Below are 23,716 nucleotides of genomic sequence, written 5' to 3' on the forward strand. Positions count from 1 at the left end.
CGATGTTAGTAAATTTCTCTTCTTCAGAAATACTTTTCTTGCAGTAGACAAAGCGTGTTTTATAGACTGTCTCCATCGGCCATCGTTAGTTACTTTACTGTCCAAACACGAAAACACAGCGATCAGTTTCTAATATCTCATTTCCTAATCTGTTGGGTTGGCGCATAAGTTCGTAGTGCTCTTCCATATGTTGAATAAACACAACAGACTTTTTTCATCAGTAATATATTCTTCTTCACAATTTAGAACAGTCTGCAACAGTGGGACAACTTCTAGATTCTGCGACTGTAGAAATCACGTGGTTTTGAAGCGAAGAACACGTCGAGGGGATTTTCATCCGGAAAGGAAGTTCCTTGAAGGAGAGCAGAAGTGGGAAAACTCTGAGGTCGTAAGGTCAGGCGAATAAGATGGGTGCGAATGACTTTCCAGTGCAACTGTTGTATAGTGTTTTTTGTCAGCGGACGGGTGTTGTGGAATAGGTTCACTTAACACAGTCCCCTTGGTCGTTCTTGCATGAAAGACGTCTCAGATGTTGGCAATGAATGTCAGCAGTGATACGATATTGCAGTGCCTGTGTTATTCTGATTACGGTGCAAAATTTCTTTGGACATGTGTGCATCTCTAAAGGAACAGGCACTGCGGCGATTACAGCCGTTACGATATACACTCCTGGAAATTGAAACAAGAACACCGTGAATTCATTGTCCCAGGAAGGGGAAACTTTATTGACACATTCCTGGGGTCAGATACATCACATGATCACACTGACAGAACCACAGGCACATAGACACAAGCAACAGAGCATGCACAATGTCGGCACAAGTACAGTGTATATCCACCTTTCGCAACAATGCAGGCTGCTATTCTCCCATGGAGACGATCGTAGAGATGCTGGATGTAGTCCTGTGGAACGGCTTGCCATGCCATTTCCACCTGGCGCCTCAGTTGGACCAGCGTTCGTGCTGGACGTGCAGACCGCGTGAGACGACGCTTCATCCAGTCCCAAACATGCTCAATGGGGGACAGATCCGGAGATCTTGCTGGCCAGGGTAGTTGACTTACACCTTCTAGAGCACGTTGGGTGGCACGGGATACATGCGGACGTGCATTGTCCTGTTGGAACAGCAAGTTCCCTTGCCGGTCTAGGAATGGTAGAGCGATGGGTTCGATGACGGTTTGGATGTACCGTGCACTATTCAGTGTCCCCTCGACGATCACCAGTGGTGTACGGCCAGTGTAGGAGATCGCTCCCCACACCATGATGCCGGGTGTTGGCCCTGTGTGCCTCGGTCGTATGCAGTCCTGATTGTGGCGCTCACCTGCACGGCGCCAAACACGCATACGACCATCATTGGCACCAAGGCAGAAGCGACTCTCATCGCTGAAGACGACACGTCTCCATTCGTCCCTCCATTCACGCCTGTCGCGACACCACTGGAGGCGGGCTGCACGATGTTGGGGCGTGAGCGGAAGACGGCCTAACGGTGTGCGGGACCGTAGCCCAGCTTCATGGAGACGGTTGCGAATGGTCCTCGCCGATACCCCAGGAGCAACAGTGTCCCTAATTTGCTGGGAAGTGGCGGTGCGGTCCCCTACGGCACTGCGTAGGATCCTACGGTCTTGGCGTGCATCCGTGCGTCGCTGCGGTCCGGTCCCAGGTCGACGGGCACGTGCACCTTCCGCCGACCACTGGCGACAACATCGATGTACTGTGGAGACCTCACGCCCCACGTGTTGAGCAATTCGGCGGTACGTCCACCCGGCCTCCCGCATGCCCACTATACGCCCTCGCTCAAAGTCCGTCAACTGCACATACGGTTCACGTCCACGCTGTCGCGGCATGCTACCAGTGTTAAAGACTGCGATGGAGCTCCGTATGCCACGGCAAACTGGCTGACACTGACGGCGGCGGTGCACAAATGCTGCGCAGCTAGCGCCATTCGACGGCCAACACCGCGGTTCCTGGTGTGTCCGCTGTGCCGTGCGTGTGATCATTGCTTGTACAGCCCTCTCGCAGTGTCCGGAGCAAGTATGGTGGGTCTGACACACCGGTGTCAATGTGTTCTTTTTTCCATTTCCAGGAGTGTATATTAAATGAATTCGCAATTGCGAATAAGGACAAACCATCAGCATGTGGTACCCCCACACCCAATTTCTGAATCTTTCCCATTGCAAGGAAATGCAGCATGATGCTGGAATGACCACAGTTCATCATATTTCTCTGCTAACATAACGCGGGTCATTGTGGATTAATGCGTTTAAATGATCTTCATCAAAACCCGTATGTCTTTCTGAATGTGGAGAGTCACTAATGTCGAAACGATCCTCCTTAAAACAAGAAAACCATTTTCTTTCCGTGCTCTATCCAATGACATTATCCTAATATAGGGCGTAAATGTTTCTACTTGCCTCCATTGCTTTCACCCCTCTATTGAGCTCAAAAAGAAGAATATGTTAAAATGTTCCCATTTCTTCACTTAGCACTCCGTTTTGTAGCGTCCACAGCTCCACTCATGTCACTAAATGACTAAATGAAAATGTGTAAACTGAAATAGCAATAGTGAACTTCAAACAAAAAATGATAATCGATAAATAAATAACATACTAACCGCAATACCAACACGCAAAACAAAAATGCTACGAACTTATACACCAATCTACGAATTCTGTCGGCATCCCCTGATTTAACTGTATTACATTCCATTACCTTTTTTACTTTCGTTGGTTTCCATTTTATAACATCTTTTCGACAAGCGATCGATTCAGTTAAACTATTCCTCCAAGCTCTTTGTTGTCCCTAACAGAATTACTATGTGACCGGCAAACCTCTAGGCTTTTAATACTTCTCCCTGTACCTAGATTTCCTTTCCGAATTTCTCTTTGTTCCCTTTACCGTTTGCTAAAGGTACTGACTGACTAACACTGGGGACAGCCCCTTGTATTTTATCCCTGTTACATCCAGAGTATTTAAGACATTATCAAATGCTTCCTCTAAATCTAGAAATGTGTCAAACGTAGGTTCGCCCTTCTTGAACCTGTTTTCTGACATAAATTGTAGGGTCTGTATTAGCTCTCGTATTCTTACATTTCTGTAGAACCCAAATTCGTTTCAGTACTTTACAAGTTTCACATTTGTCCGCAGAGGAGAGTGTTGCACATTGGAACACTTTTTCGACTATAGGCCACTCAAAAATACAAGTTTAGCGTATTTTCTTATTCCATTTTTCAGTGTTAGCATTCACTTTTTGTGAGCAGCAGTACTCTTCCTAAATTGCAAAAATTATTTTGAAAAAGTACGGTTTGTCCTAATCTGGAAAACTGTTCCAAGGCACATCACGGTCACGTGCCTAGGGACAAGTATTCTACTGAAATTTAAAAGTGTTGCAACAGAGGAAATCTTGACAATACTGTACTAAATTATGTTTGTTACATTTCTGCTTCACTGCTTGCTAATGATCAGTAAATGAAGTTAAATTTAGCTGAATTATTACCAAAGCCAGTTAAAAGTTAAATATATTAAGAAATACAAGCTGTTGCAAACCAAAATAAATTTCCACCTTCAACACTGGTAGGATTGCTTACATACTAAAGAGGTTCAGTCTATTTGCAAATATCGTATTCTGGAGCACGGCTTAACCGTCGACACGTTATGTAACGAGTTTTAAAAATTTACAGAATTTTACTCGTCATAAAATTCTGCAGTTGAAGAATTAACAATAATTCCGTCGACACGTTATGTGACGAGTTTTAAAAATATACAGAATTTTATCCGTCATAAAATTCTGCAGTTGAAGAATTAACAATAATTTTCAAGCAGCTGCAATATATTATACGGCACTTAAATGTGGAGAAATCCAAAATATTTTCGAATGCCACTCGAAAAACGTCATATCTCACAACACAAACAAGAGACTGGCAGCTGTTTAAGATGGTCTTTAGTGAATATTCCTTGTTGTGAATCTAAAAACAGTCACTAGATTTAAACGCCGATCAGTAAGGATCACGTACACTATAAGCATCGGGTGCACTATCTTCAAAAGTACAACAGTCTCCCCTGTCTACTGTGAAGACATTTGCTAAGTGTGAGTGGTAGGTTTTTCTTTGGTTTTCATTTTATATATCTCTTTGCTGATTCAGATGTCTTGTTTTGTAAAGAGTAACTATGCATTACTTTTATTATGTTATGATTCGTTTTCCTATTAAAATGATTTTGTTAATTCTTTTGGATACGCCGGCCGCGGCGGTCCAGCGGTTCTAGGTGCTCAGTCCGGAACCGCGCGACTGCTACGGTCGCAGGTTCGAATCCTGCCTCGGGAATGGATGTGTGTTATGTCCTTAGGTTAGTTAGGTTTAAGTAGTTCTAAGTTCTAGGGGACTGATGACCACAGATGTTAAGTCCCATAGTACTCAGAGCCATTAGAACCAATTCTTTTGGATACATCACTGCTCGACTAAATTGTTTGCTGTGACGTGTGCGCATTAAAACACTAGCAGCCGCTATAAAAATAATAAAGCAGTTTCCTACGTTTGAAAGTCATTCGCCAGACTGAATTAGCGAATGTGATACGTGCGGCAAAACTGACGAACTGCAGCTTCGCGACCTGGCAGTTGTAGTGGACACCGTACTCTTTCAAACACTGTGCATTTGGCGTTATTAACTGCATCATGTGTCCAAAATGTTATCGTCGTACGCATACGAACTATACAGTACCAGCTGTTTCCGACCAGCCTATATCAGAAGGACTGAACAATAGTATTACCGCCTAGTGGATCATGCTCTAGGTAAGAGGATGAAACAGCTGCAGACTGCCACTGACGGAGCTGTTATGATTACGGCACAACCAACGCACATCTGCTGACATCGTCGCACATCACCCGCAAAGCACAGATAAGTTCTCTCTCTCTCTCTCTCTCTCTCTCTCTGTCTCTCTCTCTCTCTCTCTCTCGCACACACACACACACACACACACACACACACACACACAAACACACACACACACACATACACACACTCTAGATCAGTCTGCGAATACGTATTGACGTCAGCTGTTTGTGACACATTGAAATTTGTGCCAGACTAGGACTCGAACCCGGATTACCCACTTAACGCGAACAGTCACCTTAACCACTTCGGCTATCTGTACACGCCTCGAGGACCGACCCAGACCTCTATACGGCACGTTGTCCACAGCTCTTATGCTCACAAAATTCGTAATGCATACATGCCTGAAGGACATTGTAGAGTAATGATACGGACACTACATGAACACAGACGTTGTTATTATCAGTTCACTGACGGGCTACAACGACGATAATAAAATATTTGTCTCTACCTCTGTGGGAATCACGAGAGGTGCGAACATAAGAGTCGTGGACAACGTGACACATGAAGGTTCGCGTCAGTGCTAGGGGCGAGCGCAGATAGCCGAAGTCGTTAAGGTGCCAACTCGCTTTCAGCGGGAAATCCGGGTTCGAGTCGGCACAGAGTTTCACGTGTCACAATCAGGTGACGTCAAAATGAATTCTCAAACTGCGAATACACTTCGTAATATTTACAATAGCTGTAATCGTCAGAACAGTGTCTGTTCCTTGAGAAATGCATACAATGTAGAGATAAAAATGGTTCAAATGGCTCTAAGCACTATGGGACTTAAAATCTGAGGTCATCAGTCCCCTAGAACTTAGAACTATTTAAACCTAACTAACCTAAGGACATCACACACATCCATACCCAAGGCAGGATTCGAACCTGCGACCGTAGCAGCAGTGCGGTTTCGGACTGAAGCGCCTAGAACCGCTCGACCACAGCGGCCGGCCAGCATAGTGATGCAGATAGTATATAAACAAATACGTTGTAATCATGAATGATGTGTTTATGGTGACTGCAATAAAAATTTCTTTTTGTCGTTGTTTGCCAAAGTATTATTTTTCTACCATTACTGTTTGCTAACTCCAGCTCTTTTTTTAAAAAAATTTGGTAGCCACTGTATGCATAGTGCGTATCTTTTGGGGGATGTGCTTTGATATGTCTGTGGGCAGTGATTTTGTTACATACGTTTATGTATTTAAATGTTGTATTTGTTGAAATGGATTTTCTGCGGTGTCCATCATTTAGTTCCGGACTGCAACCGATCATAACAACGCAGGTCACTGCTCATTGGTGCAAGATAGAAAAACATTGGGAATTTTAAATTTGACAGCTTTACGACTACAGGAAATTATGTGTATATTCTGGAACCTGTCATGTCGTAGCATTCTCAAAACCACGAGTGAGTTAAGTTGCTTCTGTAGATATTAATGAGTGATATTACGATTTGTTTGACCAATTTTTTCCTAAGTATTTACAGTCCTTTTGCGGTTTCCTTTACTAATTTCAAACGTGATCTTTACATTAACTTTGATAGGAAAACGATTTCTTCCGAGTCTCGAATCATTAACATTTACTTCAGCACGTTTTCAAGTTAAATAGGGGGTGGTTATAATGTAACTTCCGCTACACAACAAGGCCCCCATGAAAAACGAGTGATCTCACGACAATGCATCTTCGTCGAAACATTTGTAAAGACATTCAGTAGAGAAATAACAAATAAACAATTTAAAGAAACACATTCTGGTTTGCACGCGAGAGAGTAATATTTCTTAATTGCGCAGCATTTTTACATTCCAGGTTACAGACGTTGCGCATTGTGACGATCATCTGCGTTCACGACACCTTGGAACTGCACTAGAGATAACATTTCACAGTACTTTTTGAATGGTGCTCCATGGAATTTTCAGCTGTGGTGACACAGTACCTGCACTGACTGAAGACCGCACATTACGTCCAGAATTCTCAGCCATGGCGACAGTTACTTCTTGCGCAATTTGTGGCGCAAATGGCTGTCGTCCTCTCCCAGGAGCAATGTCAAACTCGCCAGTTAATTCGAACGAATCATGTTCTTCGACCTGCCCTGCTCACCTTGTTCAGATCTATGTTGACTGTCTGCAACTGTAATGCGCGCTGATGCCCGTGTTTCATTCGTCCGCAGCCGTACCAGCACCGGTGCGTAACGGCAATCGTGACGCTAACACTACTAACAAAGCAAATGATGCAGCGCAAAGTCTTCCTGTAAATTTGGGTTCCCACACGGTAAATAGTTTCCCGACGACAACAGCGCAAGTAGTTAAAGCTTACTTACAGCCGCCCAGCACTAGGCACATTCTCCGTCAAAATTCAGTATTTAAATCTCTTCAGAGCCAGTTTCGTTATGCTGCCTGTTTTGGAACTGGAATAATCACATTCCTCTAGGATAGAGGTACCAGTACAGATTATAATTATAACTAACGGATAAAGGAAACTGAAGAAATTAAGAAACTTCCTGGCAGATTAAAACTGTGTGCCCGACCGAGACTCGAACTCGGGACCTTTGCCTTTCGCGGGCAAGTTGGTAGAGCACTTGCCCGCGAAAGGCAAAGGTCCCGAGTTCGAGTCTCGGTCGGGCACACAGTTTTAATCTGCCAGGAAGTTTCATATCAGCGCACACTCCGCTGCAGAGTGAAAATCTCTTTCTGAAGAAATTAACATAATTAGAAAAAATACTCAGGAAAATTAACGGAAAAATAATGTGGTGTGATGTTCCACATGCAGTGTACACAAAAATATTCACTAACTGAAAGTACCGGAGGAAGATCTTTAAGACGTCCAAAGAAACGACGGAGAGTTTTACTTTATCATTACATCACAGCAAGAGAAAAGAGCTGCGTAATATTGACCATTGTAAGGTGTCCACCATCTCTTGCTCAGAGATAAACACTTTTTGCCCCACACGGGTCGACGGTAGGCAGAATCGATTTCCAAGCGCCGCGAGCGCTAAGTGTGTGAGTATAATAATAGTCTGGGCGTAGCCGTCGATTAGTGGGCATATCGTGGTCGGAACGGCGGGAGATAGTATCTCGTTACGTCCTATCGGCTGAGTGTGTTCTCACCACTGCGGGTTGACCCCCAATGCAACAGTATAAAAACATTATACCGAATCGCGACAAGCGATATTAGCGACGAGTGTTAAAAACATTTATGGAGCGACGAAAATACGTATTCGCGTCAACCGAGCCAGCCTCTCAATAGACTACAGTGAGGACTGTGTATGCTAACTACCGTTACAACGTGTGACGATGTACCAAAGTATATATTTGTGTTGAAATTAACTGTAATTGGAAGTGTAAGACGAAAGCAGTGTCTGCCTCACGTGTGTGTCTACCAGAATACATCGCTCAAATAGTGTAAATTATCTTGACAGTTGTTAAGTAGGCAGTTTAGGTTTTTATGTTGATAACGCCACGTAGCGCTCTGTATGAAAATAACTGACTAGCACTGTGTGCAGTCTGTGGCTGATTGGCATTGTTGGAATATTCGCTGGTGTAGTGTTGGGCAGTTGGATGTGAACAGCGCGTAGCTTTGTGCAGGTAGAGGTGAGCCTCCAGTAGCGGTGGGTGTGGAGAGAGAGATGCCTGAGTTTTGAGAGGTTACTATAAGCGGACGAACTGGACGTGCGTCCGCCAGAAAAACGAAATTTGTAAGGATGGATGTCATGAATTGATAGATATATAAATGATGACTTTTGACCAAATGGTTCAAATGGCTCTGAGCACTATGCGACTTAACTTCTGAGGTCATCAGTCGCCTAGAACTTAGAACTAATTAAACCTAACTTACCTAAAGACATCACACACATCCATGCCCGAGGCAGGATTCGAATCTACGACCGTAGCGGTCGCTTGGTTCCAGACTGTAGCGCCTAGAACCGCACGGCCACTCAGGCCGGCACTTTTGACCATTATTAAGGTAAATACATTACTTGTTCTCTATCAAAATCTTTCATTTGCTAACTATGCCTATCCGTAGTTAGTGCCTTCAGTAGTTAGAATCTTTTATTTAGCTGGCAGTATTGGTGCTCGCTGTATTGCCGTAGTTCGAATAACGAAGATTTTTGTGAGGTAAGTAATTCATGAAAGATATAGGTTATTATTGCCCAGGGCCATTCTTTTGCAGGGATTATTGAAAATCATATTGCGTTGCATTAAAAAATATTTTGTGTAAGTCTAGTGATGATCAGAATAAGAGAGAACTGTCTGAGTACATTCAGTTTCACTCAGCTGTCTGTGTATCAAATAACATAGAATTTTACTAGCACAGTCATTCATAATTTTTCTAAAGGGACGTTACTCAGTGATTACTGCAAAAACTCCTCTATATTGGGTTTAATACTGTTGAGCAGCAGCATTCTGATTAGATACGAGTCCCAAAACAGATAATCCCAATTAGCGCTTATCTATTAGGTCACGCTCACATAAAAATTAGAACTCAGGCTGCTATTCAATTATTAACAATCGACGGAATATAATCGGGAGTACATGGGAACGCAGGCTTTCTCGGCGAATCTCGATAAAGAATTTTTCTCGGGTTATTAGTCGAATAAAGCCGTCGTTGGCGGTAACGTTTTCACAGGTTTCCACTCGTTATCTTCGGGTGAAGTGACGGGTTCATTTAAATTGCGTATCGTTACAGCCGCTGGACCACAGACTGCTCTGTCTCGTCTGCAGACATGCAATAAACATGAATCCGACACTTCGCATGACGTTGACGAGTAGGAAACTTATGGACACACTGCCGTACAACGACGCCTTGACTCGGATGATAACTCGAGAAAAATTCATCATATTTTATCGGGAGTATTACAACACTATGCCGGAAGAAGCGCCAGCAGCTATGATACCGACCTGTGGAAGCTTCTTAAGTTGCGGCAAGTGGATTCCAGCCACCTCCACTATCGCGGGCACCATGGCCCGAGGAAGGTTCAACACGGGACTCGTGTTCAGCAGCAAGAGGCTGGTGTTCTTCGCAATCTCGTGCATCGGCGGCAGCGACTCGCCGAAGTGTTTCGCTGCTATAGCGTAGATGGCAGGCTCCACATACCAGTCGTAGTACCAGTTTAGGTACACGGAGAAGAACGTGTTCTTCAGGCGCTGGATGAAGTTCATCCTATAGATTCCTGGAGAGAACTGGGTAGGGATGTAGGAAGGGTTAGTCGGATTGCCGAACCGGTAATCGGTCCACGTCATGTGGACGGAGGAGAACATGGCGATGTGGGGCGCCTGGAACTTGTGCACAAAAGGCAGCATACAGTCGGATTGGAACATTTCAGTAAAGACGAGATCGAACGACTCGTTGGATTTCATAAGTTCCTGCATAGCGCGAGACTCAAGTGTAGCCTCGCACGTGTTCAGAGCTGTCGCCTCGATACCGCACACGTCTGTGAAAATGTTGTTGGTTCCGATCCCTGGGAAGAAAGGGACGTTCTCTACCACTAGGGGCATGGAGCCCACCAAGCTGACGTCCCTGTAGTTGGGCGACGGCTGGCGCTGCGGGAAGTGGCTGTAGACGGTCACTCGGTGCCCTCGAGCAGCCAGGGCCTTCATGAGGGGCTCGTACACCACGAAGTGGCTGGCGCCCGGGTACGGAAACAGGCCCAGCACGTTTGCCGCACCAGCTGGATGCAGGGGCGCGGCGCAGAGCAGGGCTGCCACCAGCACCCACGCATTCATCTAAACAGAAAGCAAACAGTGGAAATTCCAGAATGGAATAACGACTATATTATGAAAAGGATAGATTGCTACTAAACATCTCCTCTGAGGAGTAGACAGGCACAACAAAAAGACTGCTAAACATGTGAGCTTTCGACCAAAAGGCCTTCTTCTAACGTAGAAAACACACATACACTTCCACGTAAGCACAACTCACACACATGACAACTGATCCAGAATGACATTTTCACTCTGTAGCGGAGTGTGCGCTGATATGAAACTTCCTGGCAGATTGAAACTGTGTGCCGGACGGAGAATCGATCTCGGGACCTTTGCCTTTCGCGGGCAAGTGCTCTACAATCTGAGCTACCCAAGTCCTCACAGCTTACTTCTGCCAGTACCTCGTCTCCTACCTTCCAGAGCACTTGCCCGCGAAAGGCAAAGGTCCCGAGTTCCAGACTCGGTCCAGCATACAGTTTTAATCTGCCAGGAAGTTTCATGGCAACTGATTCTGGTCACTGAGATCCGGCTTCGGTGACCAGGGGCAATTGTGAACGTGTGTGTGTATTCTGCATTAGAAGAAGGTCTTTTGGCCGAAAGGTCATAAGCAATTTTTTTGTTGAGTCTGTCAGCGAGTCAGCATTTCCTCTATATGACGAGCAGTAATCTCCCCTATTCAAAATGTTGTCGGTAAACAGAAAGTAAGTTTTTTTTTTAGTTTCTTGCTAGCGTTTCCTGCTTTCATTAAAAGGTGCGCGCACGCTGAACCTCATTGTAGATTTGACACTTAGAAAATGAAATAGATAAAGGAAGTCATTAAGTTTCCACTTGTGCAAGATTTGACGAAATTTCGGAGACTTTGTAACGGAACAACTATGCCAGGTACATAAACATTAACTTCTTTTGAATCGCTTTCGATACAACTTGTAACGTATTACTATCTTTACGACGTTTCTCATCGAGCCATATACGTTATCTCGTATTTCTAGCTGCTTCTCTCACACAAATAATGACAAAAATTCAGAAATTCAGGGTCACCACCAGGCCAAGCTCTTCCTAACCATTTAGAAAAAAAAACGGAGCTGGAAAATTATTACTTTAATTACTTTAGTAATTTCATTACAAGTATGCAAATTTCTTTAAGTAGCCAGATAAATAGCACTCCATGTCGTGCATGAAGCAACTTGATTAATTCAGGATTGGAAATTGGGGTAAGTGGGTAAGATCAACACCACAGAATTTATCTTTCACGTAGATTATTTATTGTATCTAAATATTTGGTTGCACATCCTAACTACACATAACTGGTGCCTGACTAGAAATACTTAAGTAAGAATTACGTGAGAATGTAACAGAGCAAAATTTAACTACAGCAAGAAGAAACACAGAAAACGGGGGTGGGAGACAATGATACTATCAACTCCTTTGCATTCATACCATAAAAATATCTAAGTGACATTCGCATTACGATTCTACGCATGCACTATTGTGGACAGAGGTTTAACCAATGCACGAGGTTGCGTGATAATTATTCAGCATACTAACTGCGTCTTCTGCTTGCAAACGGCCGAACTAGAGCACGTGGTGCATTGCGAATCAAACTGTTGTGCTGTGTTGTAGATAGCGCACGAAAGAACAGATATTCTTGCAGAAATTAGCAAACTGTTAAAATAAAGCCTATTGCGGTGCCGTGGTGAACCAGAAGGGTCATTGATTACCAAAAACGTGGCACGAAATCGACATACAAAGAGAAAAGCAACTTACACAAGTTTCGTCAACTGATTAAAAATCGTAGTCGCTTCGACACAGTATTACACTCACGTACGGTTGAAGTGATCCTAACCAGCTTTTCCTAATCAGATTTACCGTTTGAAATTCTACTTCATCGTTGTTCAAAACGAACAAAGTAACTTCCACACTTTTAACTCAAACACCCAACAATCGCCTATTTAAAGCAATATAACTATGCACATTCGGAAAAATAACTCGCTTCACACGCTTCAGTTAAGCTGTAGTTCTTAAGTATTTCAACAGTTAAATATAACGAAGTCCTAACTCAGCCTGCTTCCATCACCTGAAATCCCCATTAAGAGCTACGATCCGTACTCACCAAGCGTTCACCGAAGAGTGCCGTCTTCTCTATCGAGATTACCTACCTCCCCGTGCAGCGGAAGTTACCAGAGGGGTAGCCCTCCGTCACCAACCTCACACACAAAAACAGCCTTCGACTAAGATGGGTAAACCTCTCTGTTCAGGCATTGTAAAACTAAGTTGGTCATCCTGTGTTCTCCTTCAAACGAGAAGCAACATCGTCTGCTCCCAGCAGACGATGACCAACTCAGTGTTTCTCACAAAACAGAACCGAAACCCCACAAGAAAAAAACACATTTAATATCAGTATTCAATAGGCCTTATTTGAGTGCTCATTCTTTCTGGAAGAGTTCATGAATTGAAATAAAATCAGGTAATAAAGTGAATAAGTTGTACCGAGTTCGACAAGCGTCTTATGAAACGACTTCACAGAGACGTTTCAAAATATTGGTTGATTAATCTTGAAACTACGAGTATATGTGAATGTTGGAAATGGAGGTACCTTTCTAAACTTGTAAAATGTCTTAATTTCTATACGCTCATTATTTTAAAAAGATGAAAACACGTAAAAGTTATTTATCAAATTTTAAGCAACGGCTTTACTTCGGGGGTTTAATTGATGCTTTAATGAAGAGAAAAATTAATACTGCGAAAATCTAGCAATCGGAATGGGCGATTTGTTTGGCGCGCTCTGTCCTGCTCTGTGAAAAAAGACGACAGTGGTGACGGGCTGAACGGTGTACACGCATTGTCGATGGCTACAGTTGTAAAATTTTTGTGGTGCTAAAAATACGTCGAATCTTCATCAAAGTGGTGTGGCTTTTCCCTTACAAGCCAATAAGTCGTCCCTGCAACCATCAAGTCGAGGATGCAGAATTTGAGGACTTACAACACTCTGAAATTTCGTGAAACATGGCTGCTACTGGAACAACGGCTCTGGGAAGAGTCATGTTGCTTGGAGCATATTATCAGAGACGTGAAGAAGGTGTGTGAGATCATCGCTCGCCACACTTAATGATAGGGAAAACCTCAACAAGGCAAGGCTTTCATTTTTTTCAGAAAAGTTTTTTTGTTAACAGATTGTCAGTCACGACTAACAGAGTATCACTCACGATAGGTCAAAATGAAACAACAATTAATTTTAACATTATAGGTTATTATTAACAGTGATTAGACTTTTATCTCATCAGTCTCTCACTGTATTATCTTCAGTCCTTCGTCATTGATTAACAACAACATCTTGTATAAAAATTACTGTCTATAGAATCGTGATGATATATTTAGGTTATAGTATTACAGAATGCAAAGCTAATAATGCACCAATTTTAAGTATCTATGCACTGATCGCCATTTGCCGACGTAAATTTTGCTAACTGAGAGTCCACAATCCAGTTAATAATTCTCAATAATTCATTACATATTACAGTTTAAAGATGGCTGCCAGTAAATGGGATTAGAATCAGTTTCCCTTGATTCCACCGTGAAATCCTGAGGAAAACGTACAGTTAACAACTTTGCTTCTAAATTCACAGTAAATTTCAGAATTAATTAAAATCAAATTAACTCGTACAGAACTTGGTAACAATATGCACCTAGACGTTGTATTCCTTTCAGAGGATTTAATAAGGTAAGACGCAATCTTCTCTTTCCCTATACTTACAAATTAAGCTGTTCAACGCATGGATATATTCAAGTATCAGAACGATACTGAAGGTAGACAGTGTTATGATTAAGGAGTGAATTTTACGATTGAACACCTGTGTCCAACAGCCTGTTCGGAATCAGTAATCAATCGCCTTAATTGTTTAACAGCAATCCATTTAGTAACCACGCTGTTCAGATCATAAAGAAATGTAATAATAATATCGTTATTTGAACAAATAAATAAATGAAAATGCTCCAGTGAGTGATAGGGAAAATCTTTTGTGTTCACTGATAACTTTTGCGAAGGCTAAAAATTAAGATCTGTGCTGCAGTCAAGCACATGCGCCACAGCTAAGCAGGTGCCAGCCATAGCGTCCGATTTCCCACGCAGCGTCCGATGACCAGAACAACAGCTTTTGTTATTCAGCATAAAAGTTATGACCATGCTTGGTCCATTTAAACGATATTAACACATGCTACAAACAACTGTAAGACCAACTGGCCAGAAAACATGTTTTATAATAGCTGTCAAATAAAAAGTTGAAGCGATTGTATGCAATTTGTTGTCGTTTAAAATTGCAAATTGAATTTGCGTGAAATCATGAGGATTTTCTCACAACTTGGACGTAAATTTCTCTGCTTATTTATCCTAGCAGCTTTTATTTCCTATTAAAGGTGGAATAGATCCAAGTCCTGAGGCTATCATCCAGTAAAATTCGAAGGGGAAGGTGGATGTCAAGGAACACATTGTCCTGACAGGAACACATTGTCCTGACATACTATGTGATTTTTCTTTCAGCAGACGCATTGTTAACTTTCGAGTGAATTTAGGGACTAATTTACGAATGTACGTCCTCAAGCATTGTGAATAAAAAACGTAGGATTACAAAACGACTTTGTGCAAAATAACAGGAGAGAGTTGCTGAATCATGCTACTACCGATTGATGAAAGCGCTAACCGTTGACATCGTCAATAAACCAGTGAGACAAACGTAATTACTGCTCATTTTTGTCAGCGATTTACAAAAATTCTGAAGCTACATCTCTCTGACAATAAAAATGGGATACTGTACTGACGACTATGTGCGCAGAGAACAGCATTATTGTGTGCTGTGGACGGTTGTCTGCAAGAATTTGTCTGTTACTGAAATAGCAATTTCATTAAGTTCCGTTTTAAGGTTGGTCTGGGAAGCTGCTGGTGGAGATAGATGTATGAAAATGTGTAAAATATTATTTACAGGGACAAAAGGAGGGACACTGCAAAAAGAGAACTGACAACAACAAAAAAAATTCTGTAAGTCAAGAGCACTATCTTGTATTTAGTAATGTTATTCTGTATATGCGATTTGTGTGAGCGTGTAATTTTTATAACGAGATTAAAATAACTCACTGAGTTTATCTTACGAAATTTTAATAAATACAGAATAATATTCACATGTTTCTTTCACAACAGTAAAACAATTCACATTTATTATTTAAGAGAAAAAAGAAAACAAAGAAACACATTCACACTCACACACACACACACATACACACACACACGGAGAGAGAGAGAGAGAGAGAGAGAGAGAGAGAGAGAGAGAGAGAAAGTATTTATGCGTTTTCAAATGCATTTAAAATTCAAGTCCAAGTAGGTAGATGCAAAAAAAAAGATAGAATGTGATCGAAATTCCTTTTTGTGTCATATGATTTCGACACAGAGATGTTTGGCTTTGTGGAAGGAGTTTCAATATTGTTTTCGTAACATTCCACATTCGTGATCGGACATTCCTTTGCCTGGGACACTCGTCCTGTATTCCACTGTAGCACTGTAAGAGGATCTTACTTGCAATCCTTTCTTCACCTTCTCCCCAACCAGAAAACTAAATATGAGAAGTTCCATCAAGAGCTCATTTGAAGCAAATCCACGTTAACTGTGGCGCAGCACGTAGAGGGATCCAAATGTGTAAGTATTCCATTGCACAAACGTTGTGCACAGACAAATGGGTTTCTGAAAGCAGTGCTACTGAGTGATTCATTATCGGCCCTTCGAAGTTTATATTCAATTGAAATTTCAAAAATGTTAACAATCGCCAGAAATTTATTTAGTGTAAATTCATTAATAAAGGAAGAGTAATAAGCAATCTGTCAACGGGTATCATCCCATGTTGGGATTCATGATAATGAAGTTGCAGAACAACTAGCCAAGAAAGATACTTCAGTACAACAAACTAATGTTCAAAACTACAGCCTAAGCTATAATAAGAGTCCTATATGAAAATGTTCGAGAAGATTGTTTAGAATATCTTACGGCACTGAGTGAAAATGAGAAACGTAAAACCCTTTTACACAATTGAGAAGTCATTCTAAAATGTACACTGAACGAAATAATGGCATCACAACAAATAAATGCAGATGATCTTTGCCTTTGCTGATCACTGCACCGGACTGCTGTGTTTGCGTAGCCTACGTGTGTGAAGAGTACACTGTTATGAACTGGCGTCAGCTGCTGTGCTATGAGACATTACGACGATGTGAAATACCACGAACTGGAACATTGTGCTGAGTTGTAAACAAATGTTTACGTAGCACTGTCAAGAGTATTCCTTCAGCGCCAGTATGAACATTGTGCCATTACAACGTAGTTTCCGACGTACTAGAACCCATTTATCGGACTGTGCTAATGAGTACCGTGACTCGTATGTATCTCTCAATAATATCTTTGTATGGATCACAAATGTTTTGTTAATTTTATGATGCATTTAGCCCACTCTAAAGGACTGTACAAGGAAGACAAAATATCAGAAAAATAGCTCTGTATTTAAATATATTAGCAATTATTAGTTTCAACCTGTTATGGACAGTATAGACACAATGTAACGTGTCACAGTTTCTAACAAAACTGAAGTGTAAACTGAAAGGTATAGGAGAATCGGCAATAGACCATCTTCACAACACTGTATGAACTGGAATAAAGTATGAGGAAAATAATTATATAAACAACATTAACAATTACTAGTTTAGACACCGTGAAATAGAAGGTGAAAAGTATCTCCTCGATGTTGTCGTTACAAATCATGGTTACAACTACCATAATAAAACAAGCAGGACAGAAGATGTCCCTATAGATTACACGACGTTAAATAATGTGATGTTAACTATAGGACAATTGTTTGGAACACTTTTGATACATGCGATGTGCTATACTTTTCCATCCGTTACCTCGCATGCTACAATCAGTAGATAATGAGAAGTACATTAATACACTATGACGAAGACAAATATGAAATCACTAATACAACAACCGTAATACCGTTTCAGTAAAAAGCCTATAGTTCCCATGTATTGGTATAATTTCCAAGTTTTGTGAATAACCAGACACACAATCTCATGTCGATCCTGTCACAATCAGGTGACATGTGTGGATACTCCTCGTAATTATACAAGAGAGACAGTACAAAATGCAGATTTAGCTACAAACATGTTATGTAACACACTGAAGTGAGCCGCTCATCTATCAACTATTATGTAACGTAACTTGGGGTCCATAGGTCATATTTATTGCTTCAAAAGTTCAGGTTTACTTACAGTTTCATAATTACAATACTATTATGTGACGGATGCGTATGTACAACATTGTTTAACCAGTGTGTACAGTATAAAACTATTTCCTAATTATGCAGGCTCTGACTGATTATACAATAATTAACGAAGGGGAGATCATATAAATCTTACAGTTTTCTTCATACGCTTCAAGGAAGTCATATAATATCCATTCCATTAATGTAAACGACATCACATAGGCATCAATAGCTTTATCAGCTAAATAGTGATGTTGCTAATATGAATGGCATCATATGTACATACAAAAAACATATGAAAAATATAAAAATCCAGTCGACCTTTTTACTCTTGCTTCTAACATCCAAAGGCGTCGCTCCTACGCTTATGCTAATGAATGTGCATCGTGGCCGTCAGCGACTAACGTGCACGTGTGGAACGCTGATTTCTGCGTGCTGCAGGAAAGATACGGTTGTTGATAGTATGGTTGATCACAGGTGGTTATTACCTAGTACTGAAGTGGCATGCTGGGTAATATACTATATTGTGATCTATCTATTACACAGTAGATTTAGTGGCCCACAGCAGTCGGCTTTGACTGTTGTAGGTTCAGCCGAACTGTAAGTAAACCTGAACTTCTAAAACAATACATATAACATACGGACTTGAAGTTCCGTTACATAATAATAGACAGGGGAGCGCTTCTACTTCTCATTCTTTACGTGCGCAGGCAGAATACAGTCGAATATTCCGTTGCAAGATAAGAACAAATTGTACGGCTTAAATTAACCTTTTCCGAGAAAATTAGAAACAGTATGCATTAGCAAAATTAAGGAGATGCGTTTCATAAAAGGGCTCATCTGCGTAATAGACATTGTGTATGACTGTTTCATAACAACGTCATTCTTGTTAACCATTCTTTGTGTTCAGTCTCATTTACATATAGTCAGATGCAGTTTAGTTTAACTAGTATCATATACATCATGTATCTCCAAATGTAGAAAAGTGTAAATTAATGCGGATGAGTAGGAAAAACAAACCCGTAACGTTCGGATACAGCTTTAATACTGTCCTGTTCGGTACAGTCACGTCGTTTAAATATCTGGGCATAACGTAGCAAAGCGATATGAAATGGAACGAGAATGCGAGCATTGTAGTAGAGAAGGCGAATGGTCGACTTTGGTTTATTCGGAGAATATTGGGAAAGTGTCGTTCCTCTGTAAAGGAGACTGCATATAGGACGCTAGGGCGACCTTCTCTCGAGTACTGCTACAGTAATTTGGGATCCGTACCAGGTAGGATTAGAGGAAGACACCGAAGAAGCTCACAAGCGGGCTGTTAGATTTGTTACTGGTGGGTTCGATCAACACTCAGGTGTCACAGACATGCTTCAGGAACTCAAATTGAATCCTTGGACGGAATGCGATAGTCTTTTCGAGAAAAAATATAGAGAAAATTTAGAGAACCAGCACTTGAAGCTGACAACAGAACGATTCTATCGCCTCCAATATACACTGCGCGTAAGGACCACCAAGATACGAGAGAATCTTATTTCCCTCGAGCTAATTGCAAGAGGAACAGGAAAGGAAATAACTATTTGTGGTACAGGGTACCCTCTGCCAAGCGCCGTATGGTGGATTGTGGAATATCTACGTAGCTGTAGGAAAGTAATTTGCACAGTTGCGTTCATGTATAAAAATAGGATAGCCAAGCTGACTCTAGATCAGACACTGTAATCGTAATTGAAAACTACTTGCTTTCACATTACTAGCGAGAGTTCCAGACACATAGTTCCCAGTTAACAATTTTAGAAGTTAGTTAGTTTCGCGGTTTGTGTTGGAGGTTACTTTTGTATCACTAACCCCGTTCCCTGTTACACTCGCGAATGGCGTTGTTACTTTCTTGTAGAAAACCCCATCGCCTGCAAACGGTCAGCTTCCGACGCATCATTCGTTGTAAATACTAATGTTCTTATCATACACTCCTGGAAATGGAAAAAAGAACACATTGACACCGGTGTGTCAGACCCACCATACTTGCTCCGGACACTGCGAGAGGGCTGTACAAGCAATGATCACACGCACGGCACAGCGGACACACCAGGAACCGCGGTGTTGGCCGTCGAATGGCGCTAGCTGCGCAGCATTTGTGCACCGCCGCCGTCAGTGTCAGCCAGTTTGCCGTGGCATACGGAGCTCCATCGCAGTCTTTAACACTGGTAGCATGCCGCGACAGCGTGGACGTGAACCGTATGTGCAGTTGACGGACTTTGAGCGAGGGCGTATAGTGGGCATGCGGGAGGCCGGGTGGACGTACCGCCGAATTGCTCAACACGTGGGGCGTGAGGTCTCCACAGTACATCGATGTTGTCGCCAGTGGTCGGCGGAAGGTGCACGTGCCCGTCGACCTGGGACCGGACCGCAACGACGCACGGATGCACGCCAAGACCGTAGGATCCTACGCAGTGCCGTAGGGGACCGCACCGCCACTTCCCAGCAAATTAGGGACACTGTTGCTCTTGGGGTATCGGCGAGGACCATTCGCAACCGTCTCCATGAAGCTGGGCTACGGTCCCGCACACCGTTAGGCCGTCTTCCGCTCACGCCCCAACATCGTGCAGCCCGCCTCCAGTAGTGTCGCGACAGGCGTGAATGGAGGGACGAATGGAGACGTGTCGTCTTCAGCGATGAGAGTCGCTTCTGCCTTGGTGCCAATGATGGTCGTATGCGTGTTTGGCGCCGTGCAGGTGAGCGCCATAATCAGGACTGCATACGACCGAGGCATACAGGGCCAACACCCGGCATCATGGTGTGGGGAGCGATCTCCTATACTGGCCGTACACCACTGGTGATCGTCGAGGGGACACTGAATAGTGCACGGTACATCCCAACCGTCATCGAACCCATCGTTCTCCCATTTATAGGCCGGCAGGGGAACTTGCTGTTCCAACAGGACAATGCACGTCCGCATGTATCCCGTGCCACCCAACGTGCTCTAGAAGGTGTAAGTCAACTACCCTGGCCAGCAAGATCTCCGAATCTGTTCCCCATTGAGCATGTTTGGGACTGGATGAAGCGTCGTCTCTCGCGGTCTGCACGTCCAGCACGAACGCTGGTCCAACTGAGGCGCCAGGTGGAAATGGCATGGCAAGCCGTTCCACAGGACTACATCCAGCATCTCTACGATCGTCTCCATGGGAGAATAGCAGCCTGCATTGCTGCGAAAGGTGGATATACACTGTACTAGTGCCGACATTGTGCATGCTCTGTTGCCTGTGTCTACGTGCCTGTGGTTCTGTCAGTGTGATCATGTGATGTATCTGACCCCAGGAATATGTCAATAAAGTTTCCCCTTCCTGGGACAATGAATTCACGGTGTTCTTATTTCAATTTCCAGGAGTGTATTTCCTTGGGATACTCCCGAAATTACCACTACATCTGCCAAATTTCCTCTGTTAAGAACGACGTGTTGAGTTCTTTCTGCAAGTAACTGTTGAACCCAATCCCAAATCTGGTCCGATACTCTGTAAGTGCGTATTTTTTCACCAAACTGGAGTGCGCGACGGTGTCAGACGTAAAGGCACGCGGCATCCACCTGAGCGCCGTCATCTACGGATCTATGAATCTCGAGAAGGACATAGTGAGCTGAGTATCGCAAGATCTCTGTTTTTTGGAATCTATCTTGATTTTTGTAGAGGAGATTTTCCTTCTCCAAAATCATCATAATTCTTGACGATAAGACATGTTCCATAATCTCATAACAGATTGACTTCGACGATGAGACCAATAATTATGTGCATCTGTCCTACAACCCTTCTTGACCTGTGATTTTCTCCTGTCGTTAGGTATCCTTCTTTCCTCCAGCGATCTAAAACTGCTAGAAGGGGAGCAAGTTCTTCCGCATGATATTTGTAGACTCTTATAGTTATCTCGTCGGATCCTGATGCCTTTCCACTACTAAGAGATTTTAGCTCCTTTTCTATTCCGCGATCGGTTATCTCAATATGTGCCATTTCGACGTTCGTACCATGATTGTGAAGAGGAACCGTGTTACGATCTTTTGCGGTGAAATAGTTTCTGCCTTCTCTCTGTAATTTTCCGTTTCGCACGTGCAGCAGCATCGATCGTTCACAAAGAAGATGCCACGTTAGTACAGCAGAAGAAGGCGTACCCGCCCAACATTCTATAAAGCAATAGACAATAGACAATATTTCTATCAAGACCGAGAACTATGTAGGCGCGCAAGTCGTCTTGCACGGTCCATCAGTTTTCTGTGGTGGAGTTCTGAACTTTACCCTTGAGCAACAATGATGCCAATCAGTAAGGTAATGGCTGGGTCACCGTTGCTTTCGTACGTGGACCTAAAGTCGATAAAGTGGCATGTGAACAGAGGATTTCGAACATCTTATTGATTTATCAGAACCTCTTAGGGATTTTACTCAGATCGGTTGGAAAAACTTTACTTTCAAAGTCACTGAAAGCTTCTCTCACTGCTCTCCTTATGCTCTTTTTCACTTCGTTCAACTTTTTTGTGTCAGCTAGGTTTTGACTATCCTTGAAACTGTGATGAAACTCTTTGTTTTCTAACACGGCTATCAGACCACAGCTGCTCTTCCCGATCCCTTAAAACTTTGCTCGGAACATACTTACCTAAGGCATACGATGCTTTTGAATTTTTTTCCGTTTGTGCTCTACTTCTCCATCCTCATTTGACTACTCATGTATACTGCAATTTATATCCTGTCACTACTACTAAGGAAAAATCCTCTGGGGTTGTAGGCACATCACGGTACACATTCTCCTTTAACGTACCCCACAGAAAGAAGTCCAGAGGTGTAAGATCAGGAGAACGGGCTGGCCCCAGAGGATATGAAACAACGTATTGTGGCAGCCTGCGGCGACATTACACCAGATGTACTGCGGCGTGTACGACATTCATTACGCCAGAGATTGCAATTGTGTGCAGCAAGTGATGGCCACCACATTGAACATCTATTGGCCTGACATGTCGGGACACACTCTATTCCACTCCGTAATTGAAAACGGACCCTACGTGTGTACGTGTACCTCACCCCTCATGGTAATGTAGATGTGCGTCAGTGAAAAAGACCAATAAAAAGGTGTTAGCATGTGGACGTAATGTGCTGTTCCAGTCTCTTCTGTACCTAAGGTCCATCACCGTTCCCTTGGATCCCTACGTAATTCGGTGCTCTCCGATACACACGATCGAACAGCGGAGGAGTGGTACTCAAGCGTCAACTTTAGGTTACAATATCTCCGGATGTAATTAACATTTTACAATGCAACAAACGGCACTGACTACGTTTTTGTTTATATGTTCAGATGTGCTAACAAAACTAACGGGGTTCCATTTAAAAAAACGTAGGTTTGTGTTAAAAAAACATACTTCCGTGCATTTTTTTATGATTTGTATTAACCAATTACACAAGCTTCTCTCCTCACGTTCGGTCTGTGGAATCGATTCGTCAGTATTTGATGTGGTTTACGAAATATATCCAGCGGTAATGTTAGGTGACTCACCCTGTATATGCTCTATACAATGTACTTACTTCCTTAAAAGCCGCCCTTTACATATTATGCGACAGATGTTTAGTTTTCTATTACGATTCATACTATTTCATGAGCTGAAGTAAAAGCAGGATAGCAGATACATTTATTTACATCGGTTACTGGTATGATGTGACAAAGAATGGGATGTGTGTACGGATATGTTACACTTCTGGAGCTACTTCAAAGACATTGCTTCATAGCACAGATATTTTACAGTTTTACATTTTATAATTTAGGTTTGAAGGCGCTGGTAATAGCCAATGAAGAATTTTCGATCGGTCAAGTAACTGTTTCTATCGTTTCAAATTATA

The 23,716-nt window shown here is 42.6% G+C and overlaps 1 protein-coding gene across 1 annotated transcript in view; it reads right to left on the reverse strand.

Annotated features, from left to right (window-relative positions):
- Window positions 1-23,716, reverse strand: part of LOC126188509 (UDP-glucosyltransferase 2-like) — a 606,008-nt gene that overhangs the window by 35,365 nt on the left and 546,927 nt on the right. Inside the window, exon 3 of the mRNA XM_049930112.1 lies at window positions 9,757-10,581. Coding sequence (XP_049786069.1) covers window positions 9,757-10,581 — 825 coding nt within the window. The remainder of the gene's footprint in view (window positions 1-9,756; window positions 10,582-23,716) is intronic.

This window comes from Schistocerca cancellata, chromosome 5 (genome assembly GCF_023864275.1).
Source record: "Schistocerca cancellata isolate TAMUIC-IGC-003103 chromosome 5, iqSchCanc2.1, whole genome shotgun sequence".
Lineage (NCBI taxonomy): Eukaryota > Metazoa > Arthropoda > Insecta > Orthoptera > Acrididae > Schistocerca > Schistocerca cancellata.